This window comes from Rousettus aegyptiacus, unplaced genomic scaffold (assembly GCF_014176215.1).
Source record: "Rousettus aegyptiacus isolate mRouAeg1 unplaced genomic scaffold, mRouAeg1.p scaffold_m13_p_3, whole genome shotgun sequence".
Classification (NCBI taxonomy): domain Eukaryota; kingdom Metazoa; phylum Chordata; class Mammalia; order Chiroptera; family Pteropodidae; genus Rousettus; species Rousettus aegyptiacus.
Window position 1 is genome coordinate 93,727,786 of NW_023416306.1, and position 26,841 is coordinate 93,754,626.

Consider the following 26,841-nt stretch of genomic DNA (forward strand, 5'->3'; position numbering starts at 1 on the left):
AGTCTGATTACAAAGTTTATACCATCAGAGAAACTTGGCTATAAATGGCTTTCAGCAATCTCTGTATATCAAATTCACCTTCAAAAAGAGCTCACAAGCTTCGAAGGCAAGTCTAAAACAAGAGTTTCAGAAACAACAGCACTGTTGGAACAAACACTTCCAAAAAAAAAATACTTATTTGGATATGAAAATCTATCATGCTTACATTAACAAAGGAGAGGAATTATTTAAAGCTCCCCTTTTATGACTACAGAAAAGAAAGTATCTCAATTAAATATTCGATTACAACAGAAGAGACAAATACAAAAAATAATTTAACTAAATAACTAAATAACAGAAGATATTAATACCTCATTTATCCATCCCTGAGAGATAAATGAGGTCTTCTCAAACTTATACTACCCAGAAGACAAAAGCTTATTCCTTTCAAGAAACAGCTTTATTAAAAACCATTTTTTAAACAAAAGTGTTTGTTAAATGTTTCCCACATTACAGTACCTTCTTTAAGAAGAGATAAAAATTAATTCGACCTTTTATTGGTAACTTGTGCAAATCAGTGTAAGCATTTTTTTTAATAAATAGCAATCTCTTAAAATTTTTTCTATCTACTCTCTTTTGTAGAGTCAACAGGTAGAGTCAACAAGAGGTCAACTATCTGTTTTCTGTATAATTTTACATTCTATTAAATTCTCCAAATCTTTCCTCCTAGCTTGTTCATCCTTCTAATCAGTTCATTAGAAGAAAAAGGCTGAAAATTAAATTGGTAAGAAATGTGCAAGAGTCCATTCGGCTAAATTCCTCTAGAGTGAAGCACAGATCTTTAAAGGAGTCATCTGAAGGCCTTATCCTGAGTGCTTACTTCCAGAGGACCAAGTACAGGCCAACTGACTGACTACCAGGTGAAAAATGACAAACTAGAAAGTGCTAATGTTTTAAATTTTTCATTCAGACCAAAAGTTGCATACAATTTACTGTAAAAAGAAATTATTTTACTTATACTCATTCTTATTCAAACATATATTTCATCCAAACTTTCAAATTCAAAAAGGTAATAAAAGGAAGAAAAAGGAAGGGCACTGGTCATCCTTCTTAGGTGGGTCACAGAAACTTTAAATTCAAAGCAACTTATAAGACCAGCTGATTACTTACCTAAAGTAATAGTTTTTCCAACAAGTAGTAAAACACCTTTGCAAATAATCTATACACATCTTGTATTGAAAGTAATTAGAAAGGAGAGAAAAGTAATTTAAATAGGAGAGGAGAAACCAAAGGTAATTTCTCTTATTCCAAATATTCAGTTGACTACAAGCAATCCTTGACTTATGTCATTCAAGTTCCAGTGATTCACATTTGCAATCTAGCCAATTACATACATCCTTATTTTTAGGAGACTGTCATTGAGACTGCTGGCTGTAATCCATTTTGGTGCATGAAATTAACTTAGTCTTCATCAGTATGAATATTATTTCATGTAAGTGATTTCAATTACATTTATATTAGTATGTAATATGACATGGTATAAAATATATTTCTTACTGTAGGTCAATGCAAAAAATTGGGGGAGGGGAATGGATTTGGGGCACTTACAGCAGACACCTCATTTTCAAAATTAGTCTCCTTCCTGGAGTGCTTAAAGCAAAGCTCTATCAGGGCTACAAGTCTGCAACTCAATCGCTTTCCCTAGGAGCTTTCAGTTCAAGGCCACCACAAGCAAAGGAGCTCTCTGAAGTGCCTTCGGGCTGTGGGCTGAATCTAAAGTGGGACTGGGAAGAACCAGTGCTAAATTTAGCAACTGAGAACTGCAAAAAAATGTATAAATAAGAAATGGGGAAAGAGAAAATATCTCCTGAACACAAAGTAGAAACATTTTTTTTTTCAAATTCTTGAAGGCAATTACAAAGAAATAGTTCCAAAGATAATCAAAATAATGGCAGCTTCAACAAGGAAGTACACCAACTCTTCTGAGAAGCTACTTTGATGAGTAGTATCCATGTGAAAATCTGAGCTTTGGTATGCTGGGTTTAATCTGTTTTTATGTGGTCTCATTACTTTCTGTTCCTATCTCAGATTCAATATGCTAAAATCACGGATGAAAATGGGGAAGGGGAACACAACTGATAAAGAATGCTATCAGCTCTCATAAAACACAGATTGTGGCTAAAAATCTACACTTTTGATTTTGAAATAGACAGGGCTCTCTAACTTTGAATTCTGCCACAATTTCAGAGAATATTTTAAAGCAACATGACAGAGTGAACAAAGTATGGTTAGAGATCAAAAGAGGAAAACTCCAGGTGTGCAGGCAACACCAGAGTGAGAGCTGATGAAATAAAGGCAAAAAAAACCCAACAGCTAATGCTTAGACTTGAACTAGCTCTGGAAATTCTCGAAGACGTATAAAGGGGTAATCGAGTAAAGTTAGGCCAGTTTTTCAAAGTATTAACAAATGATTTAGGTCTCCTTGAAGGTTCCCAACAAAACTCTATCTACAAAAAAAAATAAATAAATAGCACTATGCTGACAAAAAAGCAATTCTGAAACCCTCAACTCTGAAAAAAAGGTTCTTTCACTTTGATTTTCCACAATAGAAAGATCATAATAATGAAGTACAAAAAAGATTTCTAAAACTCTAGATTCTAATGTTTCATTAAAACTCAATTTTATGCTAGTTTATATGAGCATAGTTTTATGTATTCTTTATAAAGTTTTATATTACAAAGTGTAATATAGTTTTTACAAAGTCAAAAATTATTTTAAAAAATATGCATCAAGTACTTGACCAAAATGTAACCTCTTGTAAGTTTTTAAAAGAAAAAATATTAAAATCAGATATCAAAAAGCTCCTGTTCCAAACAAAAGTAATCCACAATAAGTGCAAGGAATGCCTGCATTGTCCAAAAGATTAATTTAAAGATCATTTTAAAGATAAGTCGAGATGAAAATATAAAGGAAGAAATTTAGAGCAATAAAGATGTTTAAACAATATACCTCTTCCTCCTCCCCCTGGAATCAAAGGTGAGAATCTGAGTGGACCCTCCAACAAAGGTGGAGGGGAGAGAAAAGCTCTCGTTTCAGATGAAGGTCGACCCAATGGTGAGGGACCATATGGGGAATGCTCTGGAATAATTAAAACAGCATATTTAAATTCATAGTTTCAATTAGCTACACTGCAGATTAGAATCCCATTTCAACAATTACCATCAGGTCATCCTACTGCCAAATGAAGTTTAATCCACGTCCTGAACACTTAACTGTGCTTTGGGTTTTACTAACATGCAGTAGAATTAAAAACCAACCCCTATGCTCTATAAAGTCTGTCTACCAAATGTACATTTTAGTCAATAAAAATATTATCCTTTTGAGAATGAATACATATACATAACCATACAATATTAAGCAATGAGTACTGGTGATATTTTGGAGCTACAAGAAGATCTGGGACATGCAGTTTGTTTGGTTTTGTTTGATTTTTAATGGCAACATGCTTCCAGATATTTCAGCTGGTAAGGGACGTAACATGGAAGGGCTCAGTTTACATCATGCTCAGAAGCCATGAATTATTTCAGTAAAGCTTCAGATTTTGAAAAGCAGGGTGGATAAAGTATAAAATACTCTAAGGCATCAGAAATTACTTTTGATTCATTACCAGTGAAAAGGTAGTTTACATATACTAATTCATAAAAAAAATTATGTTTATCTATAAACTACATAACCAAGAGCCCTACCATTTTACAAACTTCGCCATTCCCAAATAATGGTTATGCTCCAAAAGATCAAAAATCAACATCAAAAAACAAACTTAAATACCAACAAAATAACACTTTTTAAACATTTTAAATTTTATTATGTAGTTTATATAGTATTCAATTTAGTTACAACAAAAGATCAAAGCATTTTTTTACTCTTCCTGAGGCTTCTGCATTAATTTCAGACAAAAATACTTTTTGGATAGTTCCACTCCTAAGTTTGTTACTATTCGAAATTCATAATAACCTGCTATCTTTAAAATGTAGAAACAGACTTTCATTTAAATGAAACTGGACTCTCAAAGATGATTTTTGTAACTTTTCAAAGGTTATTATAATGGGATTCTACCTATATAAAGAAAAGTTTATTTTCACTGCCTCAGAAGCTTAATGAGAATTCAATCAAAATTATTTTGAAAATTTTAAACTATTTGGAATGGTATGACATCATTAAATATGCTAATTTATGAATAGAAATATTAAAAAACATATATTCCAAAGAACTGGTCTTCTCTTGGGGGTATTAAAGCAATCGAAACTCAGATTACTCAGGTTTTCTCACCTTTTAATTAATATTTTTAACTAATTAAAACCAATTGTTTTAAATCTCATTTTTATAATTCAAGCAAATACCAAAAAATAGTTAATGTGTAAATCACAATGCTATTCTATTTAAGCAATCCTTATTCATTCATTCTACCAAAAAATAATTAATGAGTACTTTACAATGTGCTGAGCACATTTCTTTTCAAGGAGCTCAGAATACTAAATCTACATCATCTTATAAAATCCTACCGAGAAAAAGAGACAGTAATTATTCATAGCTGGGGAAACAAAAACTCAGAATCTTTGAAAATTGTGAGAACTCAGGTTAGCACCCTAGCTCGAAAATCTAAAATATTTATAGATAATAGTGTTAAATTTACACTAATAAAAAACTCTATGTGCAATATACATAAATATATATTTTCAAATGAGGGTTAAAAAAAAAAAGACTACCTCTGCCAAATGCTGTATTTGGAACATCAAGTGCATAAGGATCTTTTTCTAAAAGTTCAAATTTAAACTCTGTTTCAGTTAATCTGCAAATAAAAAACAAACATCTCTAAGTTACTTGTCCAAAAGAAGCATCCACATTTCAAGAAAAATGCCACTAGCAAGAACAAGCTACTCTTCACTTTCTCAATATCTGCATAGAATAAACAGATCCTTTAAAATTATTGTCACCAAAATACCTTTCAAAATCCCCCCACTTCTTATTTTTGGGTAAGATGTTTCTTTTTGCCTAATGATAGTGATGTTTTGTTGAGGTCCGGATTTGTTGTTTTTTTCCTTCATAATCAGACTACAAAGAGTACAATATCACAAAATACAAATTTTAGAAATAGAAGGGTCCTCCAAGATTAACCAGTCCAAGTCTATCATTTTTAACTTAATGTGGCTGAGGCGAGGAGTTTAAATAATTTATTCAAAATGAAAGAGCCAGGATTAAAACACAGGGTTCCTGGCTCTGAGTCATGTATGCTTTCCATTGTAATGTTACTCATATGGTTCCAACCATAACATAAAACTGAAACCCAATTAACTCACTATTTTTACTTCTAAACTTTTTAACTTAAAAATTTGATATTTTAAAAGAATATTATTTCTAGTTTTTAACTATTAGATCTGAAATAAAACATTTAATCACTGGTTTTAATTTCTGACTAGAAAAGGCAAGCAATACAACTAAAACTAATATTGGATAATGTTAATACTATATTCTGGCAAGAAATTATAACACTTTCGGAAGACTGTTAAAATCTTCATAGAAAAGCATTTACTCTTCCCTTCAACTGTACATTGTACACTTTTCTTCTCCCTTTAATGTGACTATTGTAATGTAATGCCACCCAATATATAAAAACCAGGGAATGAGAGAAATAACAAACATTTATTCTATCCATTTATCCATTAAAAGATGCTGATACTGAGAATTACTGTCAGATTCATCCCTTCTCTTTCGATCTCATGTAATCTTCCTCTACCTAGCCTGTTTTGTTTTGTTTTTTAAAGTTTTGTTTCACCGTTTACAAAAGAATCTGTGAAGTTTTCTTCTTTGTTAGTGACCTAAGACAAGTGTTTCGACAAAAAATCTATTAACTCCTAGTAAAACTAATAGATATTACACTACTTAATATGTTAAATCTACTGTAAGTTTTCTTGTTTATCCTTATAAAAGTATTAACTAATTAACAGAATAACAACTTACAATAAAAGTAATAACTAGTTTTTGAAGTGTTCCCGCTAGAATACTTACTTTTGTCTGTTGTGAGCATTTTCTTTCTTTAAATCATTGAGGTTTCTTTCAGCAGTCCGAGCTGCCAACTTGAAAAAATAATATTTTTTAAAATACAGTAAACAAACTTAAAATCAAAGATATATATACATAAATATCTCAATGATGACATAAAAAAAATCAAAATCACTTAAGTATCTATTTCAGTAAACTCAATGTAAAAAATTTTTAATTTAGGGAATAATTTTAAATGGGAATGAATTTTGTGTAACCAGAAGAAATAAACCTAAGGCTGGAGTTCAATTGTATACTTGCCAATAAATGCTGTTATCTAAATGTGAATCAAGGATTAGCACTATTTGGTGCTGTAAATATCCAAATCACGTGAAAAGAGCAATGTAACAGGACCCAAGCTTAGGGTGATGAGAATGGAGACTTGGGGTCATCATGCATGGCAGCACTGGCTATGGGACAAGGTAACCATCTATAAAAAGAAATTACTATAATTCTGTGAAACAATAAAGGTCTACATCATGATGATTTCATCACACCGTTCCTCTGCAGTACTGACATGCCATTTCTCATGATGGTCTTCTTCTTAATTCAACACTGAGAACCAGATACATACCACAATTCTTAGATTTTTAGAACTCTTAGAACTAGAAAAGGCTTTAGGTTTCACTTAGTTCCATGTCATTGTTTTAAAGATGAGTAAATGAGCTCAAAATTTTAAGTAAATTGTCCACTGAAATTAGTGGCAATGGCAACCCAGTGCCCTGAAAAAATAAATCCATGAACATTGTATCACCTTCCCCAGAGAGAGTAAAAGCCCCTGGCAAAGAAGTAATGTGCTGAAAGCAGAGAAGAAAAAATCAAATTGTACGAATGAACTAAGTATTTAGTTTATAAGGAACAAAGCAAAGGATTTTTTTAAATATTTTCAGTGTAAAAGTACCTTTTATACTGCTCTTTTAAATTAGGAAAAAGAACAATTTAATTAAAGAGGCTAAGAGAATTTAATCCTTACCCAATTATCATGTGCTTTTTTCTCATGGGAAATAATCTGAAAAAAGAAAATCATTATAATATTAATAACTACTTTTCTTATAGAAAAAGCATTCATATCTACAACCAAGATTTAGTACACAATTCATAAACTCAAAAATAACTCAAGCATTTCTGAAAAGTCAGTAACATTTCAAAGCAAATTTTCACATACAAATGATCTACTCTATTTTAAAACAAAATTGAATATGAAGACAACCAAAAGTTTTATTTAATAAATTTCTATTTTGTGCAATAATCAACTACAATATAAATTGCCAAGTAAGAAACAACTAGCCTGACTGAATATGAGATCCCAATGCTGATATACATTATTTATTTATGCAATCCACATTCCCAAAGAAGCAGACATGGCAATTTTAAACATGATCTCATTTCCCAGAATCTCTGGTTCCCTAGAAATGTTCCACAGCTACATGTGGAAACTCTAAGAGATGTGTACTACTAGTCAAGTAACTATACTCCTGCATCAAAATAGAGATATCAATCCAAACAAATTAGAATTATGTTCTGATTAATTAATACACACATACCTGCCCTTGATAAGAATGAATGGTTCTCTCCAATTCTTCTTCAAGATCTCTGGCTCGCTTTCTACAGGGAAGAGAAAATCAATCTACTATTAAAATATACTAATGACAGAACACACTGTCTCCACTGAAAATATTAATTAAAGCACCTAGAGTACTTCGTTTCATTAAAAACAAACAAACAAACAAACAAACAAACTCCAGAACTCCACGTTAATCACTGTTACGAAGTTCTAAAGTATATTTTTTCCTGATACAATATTAACATTAATTGAGCTTTAAAAGTAATACTACTTGGGTTTATCTAAACCAAAGGTCAAATATTTATATGGTACATTGGTTCATTTTTACTTTCAAGAAGTATGATATTGGAAAATTTATTCAGGTGTCTGTAATCTTAATAGAATTCTAGGAAAGTAATAATTTGTGCAAAATAAAATGTTACTTGTTACCTTTAAAAAACTAAGAAGATAATTCCTTCTTCTGAATAAAACTGAAGCTTACTCTTCCTAATGTAAAATGAAGAATCACAACCATTCAGTTTGGTAGGCTGCTGATAGACTTACAGTCTCATAAACACTTTAGAACTTTAATTGTGGCTCACTTTCTTTTAGTGGCATATTTCTTGAATTCATTAATATTGTATACATTTTCATTTGAACTAACAAGGAAAGACTTTGAAATTAATGGTTACTCATAATTGTCTTTAGATGAACAGAAAATAGGAATATTCAAGTTCAAATACAACTAATGTAAAAGATTTAAAATCTCACACCCTGAAAGAAAACCACTTTTTCCTTTTTTCCATTTTCTATATGGTTGCATGATGGCAAGACACCTAAATGAAAATGAAAATATACTATTGTTTTTCTGAATGTCTTATTTTTTCTAGCATTTGCCTTTTGGATACTTGTCCCACCTCAAAAAAAAAGGGGGTAAAATATATTTAATACCTATAGGTTTCCAGCTCCTCAGCTGCATGGCTGATCTTTTCATCTGCTTTGGAAAGTTTCTCCTCTTTCTGTAACCGGTAATTTTCTTCTACTGTTAATTTCCTTAAAACAAAGAGTATTTTCTTTCTTTTACTATATGTCATAAAATAATCAAGTATATATCTTTAATTATATAATTAATCATATATCTTTAATTATATATGGGTGCTTCCCATAAAGCAGTTTGCATAATACACTAAAAACATCACATGCAAAGGGAAAAAAGTACTTGTGAAAATATTCCTGGCATGGAATTTAATATTAGGAACTCAAATTATAAAGCATCCTGTCTAATAACAGTGATACTAATATAAAAATTTCAAGAGTTTTCTGTAAGAATTTATCATAACAATAAGATTAACAAAAGTAAGTATTAATAAAAACTATTAATATATTTATGATTTATCAACACTTCTTATATAAAGAAGCATTACACTTATTAGAAGTTACCAACTAATGAGCTGTGTTTCAACAATTTTTAAGTTGTTTGTTTTAAAATAGTGATTAGTCTTCTAAGCCAGTTCACTCACACTCAAACACACATGAAACCCCAACTCATAATAAACCCAAAGTAAATTAAAGTAGTAGTAGTCCTGCTTACCACTTCTAGCTCTTGTAATAGCTAATTTATTGTGCCATTAGTACGTGCCAGAAATTGTTCTTAAACCTTTACAGGTATTATCTTAACAACTCTATAAAAAGGGTACTATTTACAAACATACACACACATACAGAGAGAACAGAGAAACTAAATAATTGGACCAAGGCATAGAGCTAACTCCATCATACTGTATTATCCTGTTGTTTCCACAGAATATCATTAATAACACTAGTCTCTCAAGAAAAACACATTTGAAATGCTAGCTATGGATATCTCCCCTTCTTCATGATCTTTAAAGAGGAACAAGGTAAAAAACTAAAAGAATTCTACAGGGCAGCAGTAAATTTTTTATGTTCTACATACTACATTACATATTGCTTAGAAAGCACTCCCCAGGTCAATAGTTTCATAGGTATTATAAGAAAATAAAAGTCATGGCCTTAGGAAAAGCATAAAAGTATAAAGAGCTTTGGAGATGGCAGTGTTTTTATAGACTGTGAAGATTTAAAATGGCCAGAAATTCTTTGATACCTCTCCCACTAAGAGGTAAAGTCTATGAACCCCTCCCCTTGAATTAGGGTGGGCTTATTAATGATGAAAATTTTACTGTGAAAGGAAATGCAATGATGTAATGAAAAATCCTTCACATCTTACTTCACATATTTAAAGCAACAACATATCAAGCTTCTACACATTTCACTCCTCTCCAATATTAAACTTGGAAAAGTGCTAGTAATGTAATATATATCGGTAGTAAAAAACATCAACCCAGCATCAAGAAAATCACTGAGTCTAAATCACAATGCATATAGGCAAGAATTTTAATTTAACATTTTACTAATACTATCGACTCTATATTCTATTCTGAAGAAAACATGGTGGCATAATTTATTAAATTTAAGGAGTAAATATTTTCATTTAAATGTAAGTGAAATAAATAATATTTTGAGAATCCAAAACATTTCAAAGTAATGAATGAAATGAAAGTATGTATGTGAACAACATATATATACAGCTAGGATTCTACTCAACCTTCCATCCTTGCTTTGAGTATCTACAGAAATTTTTCTTTAAAATTTTAAACATTACTCATTAAAATTCTATAATCAATCATATATTTTTTTGTCCAAAAGATACACTCAAAAGTATTTCTTTCACTTGAAATAAATCCCTTTTATGTCTAAATTTTATTATCTTTCACCCTAACCTAAAAAGAAGAGCTCATTACTATGTTTACTGATAGAAACCATAAAGCCACTATCATTTAGTCAAAGAGAAGAGGATAAAGTAATGCTCTCATAGAATTACATTTAATGTGAAGAAGATAAAAAAAAAAGTAAGTCAATAAAGACAATCATCAGAGGAGAATAAGGGCTATGAAGAAACATAAAGCAAGATAAGAGGACAGGGCATGGCAGGTATTGTTTTAGTGAGGCTGGCCAGGGAAGGGTTCTTTGAGGCATCATTTGAACCTAGGCCTAAATTAAATGAAGGGCTGAACCTTATACAAGGGAATACCATTCCGGGCAGAAGAGGAAAGTACAAAAGGCCCTGAGATACAGATGTACTTGGCACGCTAAAGATCATCAAGAAAATCAGTGTGGCTATAACGTAGTGGGGGAAAAATAAAATAAATAAACCAGATCTGGTAGAGTCCATGATAAAAGCTTTGGATTAAATTCTAAGTGTGATTCCAAGCAAGAGAATGACAATACTCGTTATTTGTTTTAGAATAGTCCTGCTGCTGAAAACACAGAGCAGGAAGTTAAAAGAGTACAAAGAGAGACACCAGTCATGATGCTATGGCACCAGGTACTAACTTATGATGGCTTAGATCATAGTAGTATAGAAGGTGGAGGAAAGTAGTCAGATTCAAGATATAGGAAGACTGACAGAATTTGAAGGTAGAATGAATATGGCATATAAAAGAGAGAAGTCAAAGATGGCTTGATCAGATGCCCTGAGCAACTCAGCCATTTACAAAGACAAGGAACAGTTCAGCAGGAGCAATTTACACAGTGAAAAGAAATCAGTTTTACATATATCAGAGATGCATAATGAGTAGGGTTCAATTTCAGGATGTCCACCCAGATTCCCTGACCTAGCCTGCAGTATTAGAAAGTTTAATTAGCAATAATTTGTTAACTATTTAAAAGAAGTTTAAAGAGGGTTTTGTGAACTAGCTGGCAACACCGAAGTCCAAGATCATTTACATTTTCTTCCTTGAAGAAAGTGTTTCAAGATCAAATAACTTTCTGAAAAAATGAATTGATAAATTATAACCCAATAATAAACTGAGAACTTTGCATAATCACATAAACTGAATATGCAACATTTTAAAGCAATTTTACTTGCCATTCAGTAGAGTTATCAACATAATTTTTATTACCTGTGAAGTGTCATTTCATTTTCTTGATACAGTTCAGTCATTACTTTAAGTTTTTGCTGAAGCTTTTGAGTCTCACTTTCAAATTGTTCATTTTCTGACTGCAAAGATGCTTGTTCAGTCTGGAGATTTTTAATATATTCTATAGACAATTTTTAAAAGTCACGATTAAAGAAGTCAATATTTTGAGTTGCATATTAACATTTCATACAAATAAATTACTTAAATTATTAATAAACCTGATTCTTTCCAACAATAGAAAATCTGTATAGTATTTTTTTTTCTTTTTCTTCCTCTTTTAATTACTCGCTCCCCTACTTCCACCTCTGACCTATGGACGTTGCCATTTCCCCTTAAGAACTGGATCTCTGAAGGCGGGGCATCTCCTCCCACATGCTTAAGGCATGCAGTCAGGCCAGAGCGTGGTCCGTGGCTCCACCTGGGGTGGGAACCCAGGACCTTCTGCGTGTAAAGCAGATGTGCTAACCACTACACTATGGAGCCACCCCCCTGTATGGTATTTTTAAATTCACATCTGTTGACTTAAGCTTTAAGCCATAACCAAGAACAGTCATTTGACAGACATTAATGTTGTATTATTATTGCTATTAAAACTGAATCAATCCTATTAAAAAAAATAAACCAACACTTAAACTATTATATTTTTGTATTTCTATTGTAACATTTTGTTTCATATCCTCTATATCTTAAAAGAGAACTGTAAATAATGAGCAAAGAGGGGAAGCAGTTTAGAAGAAAACTTTCATGTTATAAATAGAAAAAATGGATTGTAGAAATTTCTTTTTTGTGACCTATTAAAAAAAGAAAGTTAAATTTGGAAGGAGGGTACAGGCAGACATATAGTCTCCAAATATAGCCTCAGAAAATAATAAAAATTTGCCAAACAATTTAATTAACAAATGGGGTAACTGATGAGCAAATCCTTGGTATTCTGGCACTTACTAAATAGTTCCTCACTGAGAGTCTATTAATATACTAAAATCCAGCTTCCTTAAAAGAGAGCTCCATATCTTTTCCTCCTGTGATGCTCCCATGGTTTTTAGTAATATGTGTCACATACAGCAAAATTTATTTTTAAGTTAATGTTCTTTTCAAAATCCAAAATAAACCAACTATCAATATCATGTATAAGGCTATATTCTTGTTTTTAATAATATGATTCTTTGGTGGTTCAACCTTTTCAAAAAGTGTTTTATTACAAATAAGTACAGTTCACTATTGTAAAAATTTTTGAAAATACAGGCTGTAAAAGTCAAGGAGAAATCTATATATAATCCCATATTCCAGGATAATCATTGTTGATGTTTTAGTATGTCCTTACATTCTTTATGTAAATGGTTGTGGTAAAATTCTTTTTTTTTTTTTTTACAAAATGGGATGTTACTTATATCAACTATACCAGCAAAATAAATAAAAATGTTTTCAATGAAAAAAACTTCAGTTCTACATGTCTAATATCATTCTTGCATGTGCTAATATACTATGCATGTACATTAAAGGAGGAAACTATACTGTAAAAACCTGTAAAATATAGTAGTACCACTAGAAAAGTCAATTTTGCAATTTACAAAGATTTTGAAATTTTTAAGTTTTAATTTGCTACTTTCTAATATCTCAAGCCATAGACATATAACACTAAAATTCAAAAATAAGTATGCTTTTACATGTTTTTTTAAAAATTCCATTACTTTAATTTCATATAAATATGGAGGAACAGATAAGGCTTTACTAACAACAACAACAAAAACTCAGAACTAATTTTTCACAAATAAGAAACAAAAAAATTATTTAAAATCCTATCAAATTGGATTTTCTCATAATTGATTCAATTTATGGTACCATTCTCTATAAGGAGATGTATTTATTTAGGAAAACTTTATATATATATTACCCACCTGTAAGATCTTCCTTGGTTTTATCTACTTCAGATAATTGAGTATAAATTTGGTTTCTTTCTCCTTCTAGGGTTTTTAAAGAAGCATTTAACTTCAAAGAATGGGAAAAGGAAAAAAAGCAATATTAATCAGTTATAACAAAAAAAAAATCTCACTTTGGTGTAATTATTGCCTAGAATGTACAAACTAACAATGCAGTTTCCATCTTAGAAAGTCAGCAAATTCATCAGTAGTTGGAAATTTCAGAACAGGGAAAGAGAAGATCTGTGATGGATGCTTAAACAGTGTTATTTTCATTCTGCCTACTTTTAACACATAAGTTTGATTAAAGCAATCTTCAAACTACATTATGAAGACTTCTTACAGATCAGTAAAGATCAGGATACCACGACTAGGGTAGAAAAGAGAAAGAATAAACCAGAAGAAAAAGAACCTATTATTTACTTCTCAAAATAGGATATGGGGCAATACAGACAAGAAAATATCGAGATCAAAGGAAGAAAAATGCTCAAAAAGAAAGTATGAGAGAAAATAAATGTTTTTAAAATATTGCTTAGACAAAAGAAATGAATAGAGCTTGAAAAATTTTGTTACCATAAATTCTAAAAATTAACAATATGAATTACTAGTTGGTATAAAAAAGAAAAAACAATTGGTGAAGATAAGCCTCATCACTTCTGAAAATTCTAATGTCTTATATTATAACTATAAAATGGACTTTAAAGGTAGTTACTAAGGACACAGGGATTTAATCCATGTTCTAGTTCTTTATTTTTTTTTTATGTAGCAATGCAAACCTTAGCAGCATGAATTAGTTTCTTCAAACCTCCTTTTGGTTGATTATCTATAATAAAAAATAAAAACATAACAATAAATTAGGAGGGAAATACAATGTCACAATAGACATCCAGATGATTTTATTAGTTTACTCAATTAGAGCCTTATTATCCCTCTTCTTGCTACAATAATGAATTTGATATAAGGCACAATGACTTTGGGTTTGGATCTGCTCCCAGGAAATTAAACAATAAAAGCACTGGAAGTAACATAAAATCATGTAACAAGGTTCTTAACCACTCCAAAAACAGTTATAACAGGGATTTGGTATTCACCTAAATAAAGTCCACAGTCTCAACTATTCTTAGAATTCTTCACTACACAAAATATTGAGTGTAATTATACTCCAAATTAAAATAACGTTAAACAAGCATGAGTGTCTCACTAGAAAAATAATTATTTCTTAGAAAATAAAGCAGAAGTGAAAAAGTACAAACAGAACTATACATATTTACTTTGAAAATATAATTTTCTTCCAATTCATTAATGCTATCGTCAAAGAAAAAAATTTTTAAATCGTATCTTCTCTTCCTTAATAACTTCGTTAATTATGCAGGGATGGAGGGAGAAAAAAAGAGAAAAGACAAAAAAGTCTGAAGGACTACCTTTATAGAAAGCTAGGTGAAAGATAAATAAGATCTCTCTGTACTCTTTTTGCAACTTCCTGTGAGTCTATAATTATGCCAAAATTTTTAAAAAATCTAAGTCAAAGGAATTGGTTTGAGAATATCCAGTAGCTATAGTAAACTTAACTTTTTCCGGAGTTTCCAGACTACAACCAACAACTGCAATAACCATTTGGATCGCAGATATTAAAGTAATATAACCATATGAATCACCTAACTAAAGCAACAAAAAAACTATCCTGAGGTACTCATTTATAGAACATTCATCTTTTTTCAAACTATTCTCTCATCCATTTGATTTGCTTACAGTACAGGGAAAAACAGGCATTATAATAATTATGACGCAATGTGAAAATTACTATAATGAAGACACAGACAATATATAAAAAGAACAAAGAGGAAGAAGGCTGTAAGTCTGTCTGAGGAGTTGGGGAAAGATTACTGAAAAGGCTATATTCCAGCAGAAGCTTAACTATAAAGGATGGTGAGAAAGAGAATATTAGGGAAAGATAGACAAGATGGGCCAAAGCACAAGTGTATAAAGAACATGGTACACGTGGGGAAATAAAAGGAAATACAAGAGCTGGTCATCATTTTTAGCAAGAAAATGAGGCATTTAATAGCTAAGTGCGCACCATTTTCTGAATCACTCTTCATCTCCAATTCTAAGTTATCATCCGTTATATCTTCTCCAAGCACAGCAGCCCAATCTTTCATCTTTAGCAAGCGTTCAGTCAGAGACTTGACATTTAGCAAAGGGGGAAAAAGAGAGGATAATGACTTATGTTAACAATTTACAACTTCTGAGTATACAGTTGTACTTTAAAAATCCATGCACATAAATAACAGTACATGAGCTCTTATTCTCTACTGATATTAATATAAAAATACTCCAAAAAGCTTAACATTTATTGACTATTAAATTCTTAAAGTTAAAAACCAAAACCAGTTATTCCTAAATCAAACACAGTTCTTGATAATTGCCCATTTTTGTTAAATATATCACGACTATAAAATGACAAATTATTTTCTTATATGAGATTTCTCACATGCTGCAAATAAGAGTGGCCATTAACATGAGCATATATTTCATGTGAAGTCGAACTAACCTGCAAGTGAGGTTCATGATATATGAAAAGATCAAATTTCACAGATTCAATTTATTCAAGTAAACAACTAGCTGGAAGGTTCAGTTGACATAAAGAAAAAGAAATTATAAGACAGAATCCGAATTGGAGCATTAGAAGTTTTCCAACAATACTTTTTGAATTTTATTGAATAAAGAAAGATTTGCTAGCACTACAGATAATAAAATGACTGTGCCATTTATTTCTGTGGAAGGACCTAGCTAAAAATCCATTCTTCTCTACAATTTCCACCCTTTAGTCAGCTCCCTCTTAGCACAAATAACATGGCCTATAGCTTTGAGTAGAGCTTGAGATTAGCATCTTATTCTTTTTCTGTTTAGGAAAAATCCCAAGTCCTTTAGTAGAGTAAATTTAGGCAGAAAAAAAAATAAATAATGTGCCAAATTATGAATACAACTTCTAAAGATGAAATCTTGAAAACATTCTTAGTAGCAACATAAATGGCATAAATGCATAGCTTTCAAGATGATAACATTCACTTCACTCTGTAAATTACAGAATGTTAGTTTTACATCTTATTGCTTGATCCTCATAACCATGTATGTTTGCAGCTCAAAAGTATAAGATTTAGAAGAACAGGCAGGAAAAAGGTTAGGAGGGTGAGACAGGGAGTAGGAAAAAGTCAACAAATCTGAACAGTAGTATCAATTATTTTATTCCTATTAGAGCCAAGTTTCAATTAGATTTGTTTTAAGTATTCATCTCTGTGAAAGTATTAACCTAAGTATTAAAGATATTCAACCAATACATATAACTTCATCTGTCCAATTTCTAAAATTCTTTCCAATATTTTCTTATCAACAGAAATAGATGGCTGTCTAAAGAAAAAGGTAAAGTCCATTATTCTTTTTCTTCATTAAGTACCAAGGCTAAAATACAAAGGAGAGGAAAAAAGGGATAAAAAAGGGATAAAAAAAACATATGAAATGTTAATATATGTATACTAAAATCTTTAAGTCTTCAAGGAGCATTTGGCAGCACAGGTGATAATACTAATACAAACTGGAAATGTATGCAGAAAAAGTACACATTTTCAAATCTGGCAAAATAAATGATCAAAATAAAACTGCTAAAAACAAAAATTTTCAAATTTCAAAAATTAGTAAAAATGTCTAGCTAACTTGGTCCCTAAAACCAGGGCCATTTACCTTGATCTGATTTTCTTTATCATATAGAACTTGTTTCGCATGTGCTTTGGAGTCTTCAAGTATCATTTTCTGTTTATTAAGTTCACTCACTTGTTCTTTCCATTCTTCAGCTTCCTGTAAAAGCTAAAATTCAAACCCAACAAAAAAAGAAAGACAACTCATATTACCTTACCATCCTTATTTATTTAAGTTTATCATTGATAACTTAAAAAAAAAAAAAAATTGTCTACAGCCGTGCTACTCTGAACAAGCCCGAAATAATCTACAGCCATGCTACCCTGAACAAGCCCGATCCTATGTGATCTCAGAAGCTAAGCAGGGTCAGGCCTGGTTAGTACTTGGATGGAAGACCACCTCGGAAGACCAAGTGCTCTAGGCATAAAAAATTAAAAAAATAAGGGATTGTAAACTGACAAGGTCCTTGTAATCTGTGTGGTCAACCACAGATTGCCTCGCCAAATAGATAGATAGATAGATAGATAGATAGATAGATAGATAGATAGATAGATAGATAGATAAATAAATGGAAAATAACAATGTAACGTGTTGCTAGGAAAGAAGGGAGGAATAGAATAAGGGATGGAATGAAAGAGGGAGGGAAGGACGGAAGGGAAAAAGAAGGAAAGGAAGGGAAGGAGGGCAGGCTCCTATTTTCAAAGAACCTTCAAAAGAGTGGTAATGTGAAATAACAGACACTTTAACATTCTTCGACTGATTAACGTAATAAATTTATATTAAATAAAATGTTTTCTGACACATTCATATCTGTTAGATTTGGTCATTCCTTACTGTTCCTTATATCCCATATAACATGCCATATCTTACTTTATTAAAAATTTTCCTACATAAGAAAGACACCAAGGGGTATGCAGGAGATTGTCCTGTTCTCATGGTCTCCAAGAAAAGCTCATTCTTGCCCTTAGCATGGGTCAGTCATGAGTATGCCCAGAAGATTTATAATTACATATTCACAGGATGAAGAATCCCTATACAGTACAAACCTGTTTCTGGCCTTCCTGAAGTACAGAATTTTCACTCAAAGCATCTTTTATAGCTATCTTAAGTCGTTCTTCATTCATTTGAAATATTTTGAAGGTTGTTTTGGCCTAAGTAAAATACATCATATTGAGTTTAAAACAGTTTAATACAGTAGCTTTTTTACACATACTCTCTATAACATAAACTTAAAGTAAAAAACACACCAACATTAATAGGAAAGGCAATATGGCCTAGCAGAAAAAAAGCTGGCCTAGAATCAGGTCTAGTCATGGATCTGATATTAACTTGCCATGTGACCTTGGATCTTGATTTAAACTCTTGTAACCTTCTACAAACTATGTAGCAAGTTTTGTTAACTTTTTATTCACTGTCTCTCTTACCAGAATTTAAACTTTATGAGAGTTTTTCTGTCAATTTTCTCTACTAATGTTAAGTGCCAAACACCTTCAACAGTGACCAGGACATAGCAATAGCTCAATAAATAAATTGTCCAATAAAAAATTCAACTTTCCTGAGGTACCATGTGTAAAAAATATATATCTAAGACCCTTATATCTCAAATTCTAATATTATATATTATTTTTAATCATAAAATAAAATTGAAATGATTTTCAAAAGCAACAAACATATAAGACTAATTCAACTTACTTCAGCTACTTGCGATTTGAGGGATTTTGATTCATCTTCTAGGGACCGTATCCTTTTTGAAATATCTACCATCTAGAAAGACAGTATCAATCAATAAACAAGTATTTACTAAACTCCTCTGGTTTCCAAGATGCCACATATATTAGATATATTGTTAACCTAACACTTTCCTCAAAAAGTTGAGGGCTCAAATTAAGAAACCTCAGCCATATGCTTAAAGAAATTTTATATGAAAGTTACATAATAGTATTTTATCTCATCTTTAATATTATAACATTTAAGTTATATAGGCTCCAGATAAGTCCACTAATGTCATATCTCACTAAATAATTTATACACATCAATACCTTAAGACAGATTTTAAAATAGGATGACAAATAAAGTTAAAATGTTCTTAACATGGCTTTTGAGTGATAACATAAAATCTACTATGCATGTGAATATTCAACTTATTATTTATGTGAGCTATTCCCATAGCACATATAGAAAATTTCTTTAAAAATATCCAGGAAACTTAACATGATAATAATAACCTCTAGCAAATGAAAAGAGCTAGTAAATCTGGAAATTTTTACTCTCCACTTCATAGCCTTCTGTATTCTTTGAATTTTTTACTGTGTATATAAATAATACTGTAACTAAAAGCATATTAATTTTTTAAAATTCGGTAACTTTCTTTTTCTTATAATCTTCTCAAACACAAAAGCCTTACCAATTCGTCTTGTTCGGAATGTTTAGATTTCTCTTCTTTTAACTTTTTTTCCAGAAAGAGTATTTCATCCTCGAGTTCAGATTTGGACAAGTTCAACTTTTCACAGACTGCCTAAAAGAAGAAGCCAACTTTTTAAGATGAACATAGGAATTTTTCATTAGGGTAAATCAGGGTATAAGTATAATCAAACATACATGCTATAAGTTAAATAAGTTTAGTTTATTTCTTCATTTATATAACCCTGAAATAATAGCAATTCTAATAGGGATAAGCAAACTTTCTCTATAAAGAGCCAGAGAGTAAATATTTTAGGCTTGTAGGCCATGCAGTTTCCATCCCAATTACTCAATTATGCCTGTGTAGTGAGGAAGCAAAAAAAATACATAAATGAATGAACACAGCTTTGTTCCAATAAAATTTTATTTACAAAAACAGTTGGCAAGCCCAGTGTCTAGTTTGCCAACCTCTGCTTTAAAGCATTATGAAGAGGAAAATGAGAAATAAATTCACTTTAATATAAGTAAAGATAAAATAAAAAATAAATTCAAAAACTAATCAAAATTGCTTCGTAGTAATATTCTATATTAGAATAATATTCTATTCTAATAATATACTATAGAATATTATTTTTCTGTGATCTTCTGAATTAAAAATGATTAGTTATTGGACTATTCCAATTGGATATTAAATATAATAAACATACCTCTGATATTTGTGATCCTTCAACAAACTTAAAAAAAAATAAACCAAAAATTCAAAGAATTTAATGCAAGCCAAAATAAAATAGAATAAATATGCACTATATTATAGTGGTTAAAAACTTATTTATACACGTTTCCCCAAATTTTACTATTTAATTATATGAATTCCAGCTTGAATCAAATTACTATATTGTTTTGATTTCATCTACAGATTTGACCAAGTTTTTTATATTCGATTATATTTACCAATCTTGAAAATAAACACTATGTTTTTGAAAAATAATAAAATTAGAGAAAAACTTCCAAACATCCATTTTAAAGAAATCTTCATGCTAGATTATGTGATTTAAATGCTTGAGAATAAATTGGTGTTTAACGTTATCCATAATACCACCAAGCTTGAGTAAATGTCTTTGCATTCCAGTGTTTGCTCTTCTGTTAGCATGCAAAATGCCTTTTTAAATTCTTTTTTAATCAAACTACTAGAACGGTTCAAAGAAAATATCAACAAAAAATACATATAACAATTTCAACAAGTTCTTGAGGATATTAACAGGTAACAAATGAAGAAAGAAAAGATTAAATTTATTTTATCTGGAATTCAATTTTCACTTACTCTTCACTCTACTAGGAAATTCTGAATCACGATACACTAACTTTCTGACGATTACAGATATTGGTGACTAACTGCCAAGCTGGACTGAGACATGCGCCAAAGATACAAAGTCCATTGTTTTCTACTTTAATATTAGTAAGCTTTTTACAACACTTCCATCTCAAAAGGTTAGTAAGGCACTCCTATTACCCCAATCTGTTGTAGCTTAGCTAAATGACAAATTATTATACTTTCCTTCTTTACTATTACCCAAATCATACCTGGCTCAGGAGGGCCAAGTATGCCTACCTCTTCCAAAGTCTACATTCATCACATCATGTTGGCATCTTGAAATTGGTCACAGTCGGAGTATTTATACAACAGAACTCGAAAATAAGGCCGCCTGCTTTTCAGAGAGCTAGTTGTTAAATATTTACCAGCACACCACTGCTTATAACAAAAATCTCTGATCGAATTCTAGCCAGCTCCTAACATAATGGGGATGGCACAATATACATAATTTGTGGTTGCCAACTATTGCTAAATTTATTTTTAGAAATCCTATTTTTCTTTCTGTAGCAAAGTGAATCAAAAAAAAAAAAAAAAAAGTGGCCACAAAAAAATAATACATTTCCCAGGAATTAAAACTGAGCTTCTATACTGCCTAGATTCCAGTGAACCAAAGGTGCCTCACTCAAAACAAGTTAGCGACAAGAGCTCAAATATTTAAAATTTATTATGCTACTTACTAATGTTCTATTTCCTATATTTAACCTTTTCTTTAACGTTCAGAGAAGCTCTTTCACATTTCCTCTGAAATAGTTTTGAGAAGATGCATTACTTTTTAAAGTTTGTGTGTTTGTGTTATTTATTAAGAATCTTCCCCCCACTTTTATAATTATACTATTGGCTTTTACCTCCAAACTTTGTGCTTCTGTCGACTCCTTCCCAAAGCTGGAATCCTTTAAAGATGACTCTAAGCTTTCATACTGAAATAAAACAACATTATGAGTAAAAACTCTACAAATTTTATTCCAAGTTTTATCTGGATAGGTGTCTCAGAAGCAGACAGAATCTACTTCCACAGGTACATTAAATTTACTTGGATTTACTTAGCTTAAAGTTCTTCCAATATGATCACAAAAACAAATGAAGCCAGGGCAGCTAACACATCACAACCCCCTAGCTTGGACAACAAATGGCAGAATTTCACACATAAAGTTAAGAGAGCTATCCAAAGTCTACCTATTCATTAAAGATAAATTTATATTCCATAGCCATTAGAAATTTTCACTTCTAATTCGAATTATACAACAAATATAGTCAGTAGGGAATATAAAATGTTTAAAAGATAAAGAGAACAACCAAGGACAATGTAAAATAAGGACAATGAAACATACAATGCTATAGGATTTAGCAAAATGCATTTTCTTCAATGCTTTAAAGAAATAACTGATTACAGAGAAGACAAGGTTGTTTTGGATCAACCTTCTTGCTAAGAACAAGAAAAAGAGCTGGACAAAAATACTTTTGAAAAACAGGATATATCAGGAAGTCTCGAAATTTGGAGTTCAGGATCTGATGAGTACGATGAGCTATGGAGCTCAGGTTTTAGGGTGGGACTCCATCGTAGGATGAATAATGACCTCCCAAAATTCCTCTCTAACCATCCCCCCGCCCCCCGCCAAATTTCCAGATGTGATGAGTTAAGGATCTCGAGATAGAAAGAATATATAGAATTATCTCGGTGGGCTTAATATAATCCCAAGGGTCCTTATAAGACGAGATAAAAGTGAGGAGAGAAGATGATTTGAAAATGCAAGCAAAGAACAGAGTGACGCAGTTATGAGCCAAAAAATGTGAGTAGCCTGCAGAAGGTGGAAGAAGCTAGAAACAGATTCTCTTCTGAAGCCTCCATGAGGAAACAGACCGCTGATACTTTAATTTTAGCCCTATATGGCTGGTTTTAGACTTCTGACCTTCAGAACTATAACTGAATAAGTTTGTGTTACTTTATGCCACCAAGTTCGTGGTAATTTGTCACAGCAGCAATAGAAAATTAATGCCAACCCACACTGGCCATCTTATAAGAAAGTCTAAACCAGACAAATTACTTTAACTGAGGCCAAGTTTCTAAATATCTCAATAAGTGATCAAAGTAATCTATGATGACAAATGTCCTAGCCCATCTGCCTATGAGAAGCAATAGTAAACCCTCACTCAAGAAAGATAATATCATCCATAACATTAAAATTATCCATGTCATTTTCACTATACTATTACTGATACTCAACATAAAATAACCTAGTATTCAAGAAGACAAGATCTGACTGAGAACCAAGGGAAAAAGTCAGCAAGAGAAGCAGACTCTCAGAGGACACAGATAATGGAGTTCTCAGTCAGACATTGGCTATAATCAAAAAGACAAATAAGTGTTGGGAAGGATGTGGAGAAATTGGAACACTCACATACTGCTGGTAGGAATATAAACTGGTATAGTCACTACAGAAAACAATTTGGTAGTTCTTCGAAAGTTAAATAGACATTCAGCAATTCCACTCCTAGGTTTATACCCAAAAGAATTAAAATCATATACCCACACAAAATCTTGTGCATGGCAGCAGCATTTATAATAGCCAGAAAGTAGAATAATCCAAATGTCCATCAACTGACAGATGGATATATAAATTGAGATATGAAATAGTGTTTGGCAAAAAAATAAATACTGATACTTGCTGCTACAACATAGATGAACCTTGAAGACATTACATAAGGTCTATTTATAGAAACAAAAAGTAGGTTAATTGTCTAGGGCTTGGAAATGGAGGAGATAAGGCAAAGGGTGCTAGCTAGCTAAGGGGTATAGTATCTCCTTTTGGGGTAATAAAAATGAAAAAAATTTATTGTGGATGCACAAGTCTGTGAGTATACTAAAAGTCACTCATTTGTACATTTTAAATGGGTGAATATATTGTATATGAATACTATCTCAACAAAGCTATAAAAAAAAACACTATTTACAATAGTTTTAAAAATCATCAGATACTAGGGATTAAATCTAAGAAAAGATGAGTAAGACCTCAACCCAAAAATGTATAAAACAATACTGAGAGAATTTTAAGAAGACAAAAATGGAGGGATATACCATATTACAAACATAAGAACTCAACAGTATAAAAATGCCCATTCTCTCCAAATTGATCTATATATTCAATGTAATCCCAATCAAATTCCTAGCAGGCTATGTGCCCATGTAAACTGATAAAATGATTTAAAATTTATATGGAGAGATAAAATGCCAAGATAACCAAGACAATCTTGAAGAACAAAAAACTTGGAGGTTTATACTGTCAGATATCATGACTTGTTATAAAAATATAATAGATTAAAAAAACATAGTTGACATGAAAATTTAAAAAATAGACTAACAGGACAAAAGATATAGATACAGACTCAGACATATACAGTCACTTGATTTAAGATGACACTACAGAACAAAGAGATGGTCTTTTCAATATATAGCACTGATTAATTCAATATCCATATGAAAAACATTGAATCTTGACCTCCAAATCACACTATCACAGATTCAATTCCAGGCAAAGACTAATTAAATTTGAGCTGAACAGTTCCCCCTACCACACATACAAACAGAGAAATTCATATGCTGAAGCCCCAATCCACAGTATGAATTTGACTATATTTGGAGATAGGCACTTTAAAGAGGTGATAAAATTAAACTGAGGTTGTTAGGGTGGGCCCTAATCCAATCTGAATGATGTCCTGAGAGAAAAAAACTTGGACAGAGAAATACCAGAAACAGGCACCAGCAAAAAGGAAAGACCATGTGAGGACAGGGAAAGAAGATAGCAATCTTCAAGCCAAGAAAAGCAGCCCCAGAAGAAACCAACCCTGGCAACACCTTGGTCCTGGACTTCTAACCTCCAGAACTATGAAAAAATTAATTTCTGTGTGTAACCCACCAAGTCTATGGTATTTTGTTATGACAGTCCTAGCTAACTAATAAAGATTAAATGAGCAAAGTAAAACAATAACATTTCTAAAAGAAGAATGTCCTCGTATTCTTGAGTAGACAAAAATTTCTGCACTAGGAAGCAAAAAGCAGTCATCATAAAGACTGACAAATTAGACTATGTTAAAATTAAAAACTTCTGCTTACACCATTTGAAATAAAAAGGCAGAGTGGAAGATATTTGCAATACATATATCTGACAAAGGACTCATATCCAAAACATAGAAAAAAATTCTATGTATCAAAACAAAATAGATAACCGTACCTTTAAAAATGTAAAAGGAAACAGAAAATTTCATAAAGAGAACATCCAAATGGCCAACAAACATATGAAAAAGTGCTTAACCACATTAGTCAGGAAAAAGGAAATTGAAATCACAAGGCACCACTATGCACCTACCACAACAGTTAAAAATTAATAAGAGGTAGTATGAGGAGCAACTAAACTCTCATACTTTGCAAATAAAGCATTAATAAAGAAGTATAAAGTCCTCTGACACTAACATGAATGTTAACATTTTCAGAAATGTCTTACCTCTTTTTGAACAAGGCTAAATTTTTCAAGTAGTTGACATTTTTCTTTGATTAGTGTAGAAAGTTCTACAGCAAGCTTTTTCTCTCTTCCTAAAAATTAAAAAAAAAAAAAAAAAAGTGGAACTATGAAAACACTTATTCATAAAGACATATGTACCCTTATGTTCACTGCAGCATTATTTACAATAGCCAAGTCATGGAAACCTAAGTGTCCACTGACGGATGAATGGTTAAGGAAGATGTGGCACATAGACACAGACACACACATATACACACACAGTGAAACATGGCACATAGACACATACATACACATATACACACACAGTGAAACACTACACAGCCATAGAAACATAACAAAGTACTGCCATTTGTGACATGGATGGATACTGAGAGTACTGTGCTTAGTGAAATAAGCCAGATGGAAAAGGACAAATCGTATAATTTCACTCATATGTGTAATATAAAATAAAAAGTAACAAATGAACAAAAAACAAACAAAAAACTCACAGATACAGAAAACAGAATGGTGGTTACCAGAGGGGAAAGAGAGTGGGAAGTGGATGAAGTGGGTAAAGGGTCAAATACATACATGGTAACAGAAGGAAACGAAACTTCAGGTGGTGAGCATACAATAGAGTACACGTATGTCAAATTATAATCTTATACAACTAAAAATCATATGTCGTTAATCTATGTTACCCTAATAAGTTAATATTACCACATGTAAATTGTTTTAAGTTGTAAAATTATACATAATTTTAAATGGTGAGATCTGAAGTAGAAAAAAAGAGCTTACCCATGTAAAGCCGGCTTCTAATCTGAAAAAAAATTTAAACAAAATTACATTAAAACAAATATACATTCAGGTAAATCTAATTTATTTAACTTACACTGCCAAATTAAATATAACATTTTTCTATTGCCTTACTATGAATATAGGTTAGCCAAGAGTTCTATGTTCAATGAGATAAATGCTACATATTAAAGTTTCCCTATTGAAGGTTCACATTGTACATTAGCATATTAAAGGCTCTGAAATAATGTATCTTAAAAATACCTATTTTATTTAGCCCACTGTTCCTCAAACATATTTGACCCTAAAACAAACTATTTCAATATGCCTCTATTATCTTCTTCTCCTAGTGCTAATATCCAAAACACAATTTGAGAAATGTGCCAACTTCTCTCTCTCTCAAATAATGAAGGAAAAATTCCATGTGTAAGGCGATCAGGGTTAGGGCCAAGGCAATATAAGCAAATGTAAAAACAATGGGCACTTAACTTGTCTACATAAGATGTATAGAGATAAACTTAAAAAAGACATTGTAAAGTCAAGGCATAGTAGA

The 26,841-nt window shown here is 31.4% G+C and overlaps 1 protein-coding gene and 1 pseudogene across 15 annotated transcripts in view; one reads left to right on the forward strand and one right to left on the reverse strand.

Annotated features, from left to right (window-relative positions):
• Positions 1-26,841, reverse strand: part of MIA2 (MIA SH3 domain ER export factor 2) — a 77,851-nt gene that overhangs the window by 22,716 nt on the left and 28,294 nt on the right. For 8 of the 15 annotated variants that reach the window (XM_036238942.1, XM_036238941.1, XM_036238949.1 and 5 more), the window contains 18 exons: positions 26,292-26,313; positions 25,497-25,585; positions 21,846-21,917; positions 20,336-20,362; positions 19,633-19,743; positions 18,921-18,992; positions 18,275-18,379; positions 17,274-17,396; positions 15,613-15,718; positions 14,312-14,358; positions 13,515-13,605; positions 11,602-11,740; positions 8,573-8,674; positions 7,623-7,683; positions 7,052-7,087; positions 6,046-6,113; positions 4,746-4,828; positions 2,989-3,117 (listed from right to left, as the gene is read on the reverse strand). In XM_036238942.1, coding sequence (XP_036094835.1) covers positions 2,989-3,117; positions 4,746-4,828; positions 6,046-6,113; positions 7,052-7,087; positions 7,623-7,683; positions 8,573-8,674; positions 11,602-11,740; positions 13,515-13,605; positions 14,312-14,358; positions 15,613-15,718; positions 17,274-17,396; positions 18,275-18,379; positions 18,921-18,992; positions 19,633-19,743; positions 20,336-20,362; positions 21,846-21,917; positions 25,497-25,585; positions 26,292-26,313 — 1,483 coding nt within the window. The remainder of the gene's footprint in view (positions 1-2,988; positions 3,118-4,745; positions 4,829-6,045; positions 6,114-7,051; positions 7,088-7,622; positions 7,684-8,572; positions 8,675-11,601; positions 11,741-13,514; positions 13,606-14,311; positions 14,359-15,612; positions 15,719-17,273; positions 17,397-18,274; positions 18,380-18,920; positions 18,993-19,632; positions 19,744-20,335; positions 20,363-21,845; positions 21,918-25,496; positions 25,586-26,291; positions 26,314-26,841) is intronic. The other 7 variants (XM_036238943.1, XM_036238950.1, XM_036238948.1 and 4 more) reach the window with 3 other exon arrangements.
• On the forward strand, positions 17,534-17,652 carry LOC118600650 (annotated as a pseudogene).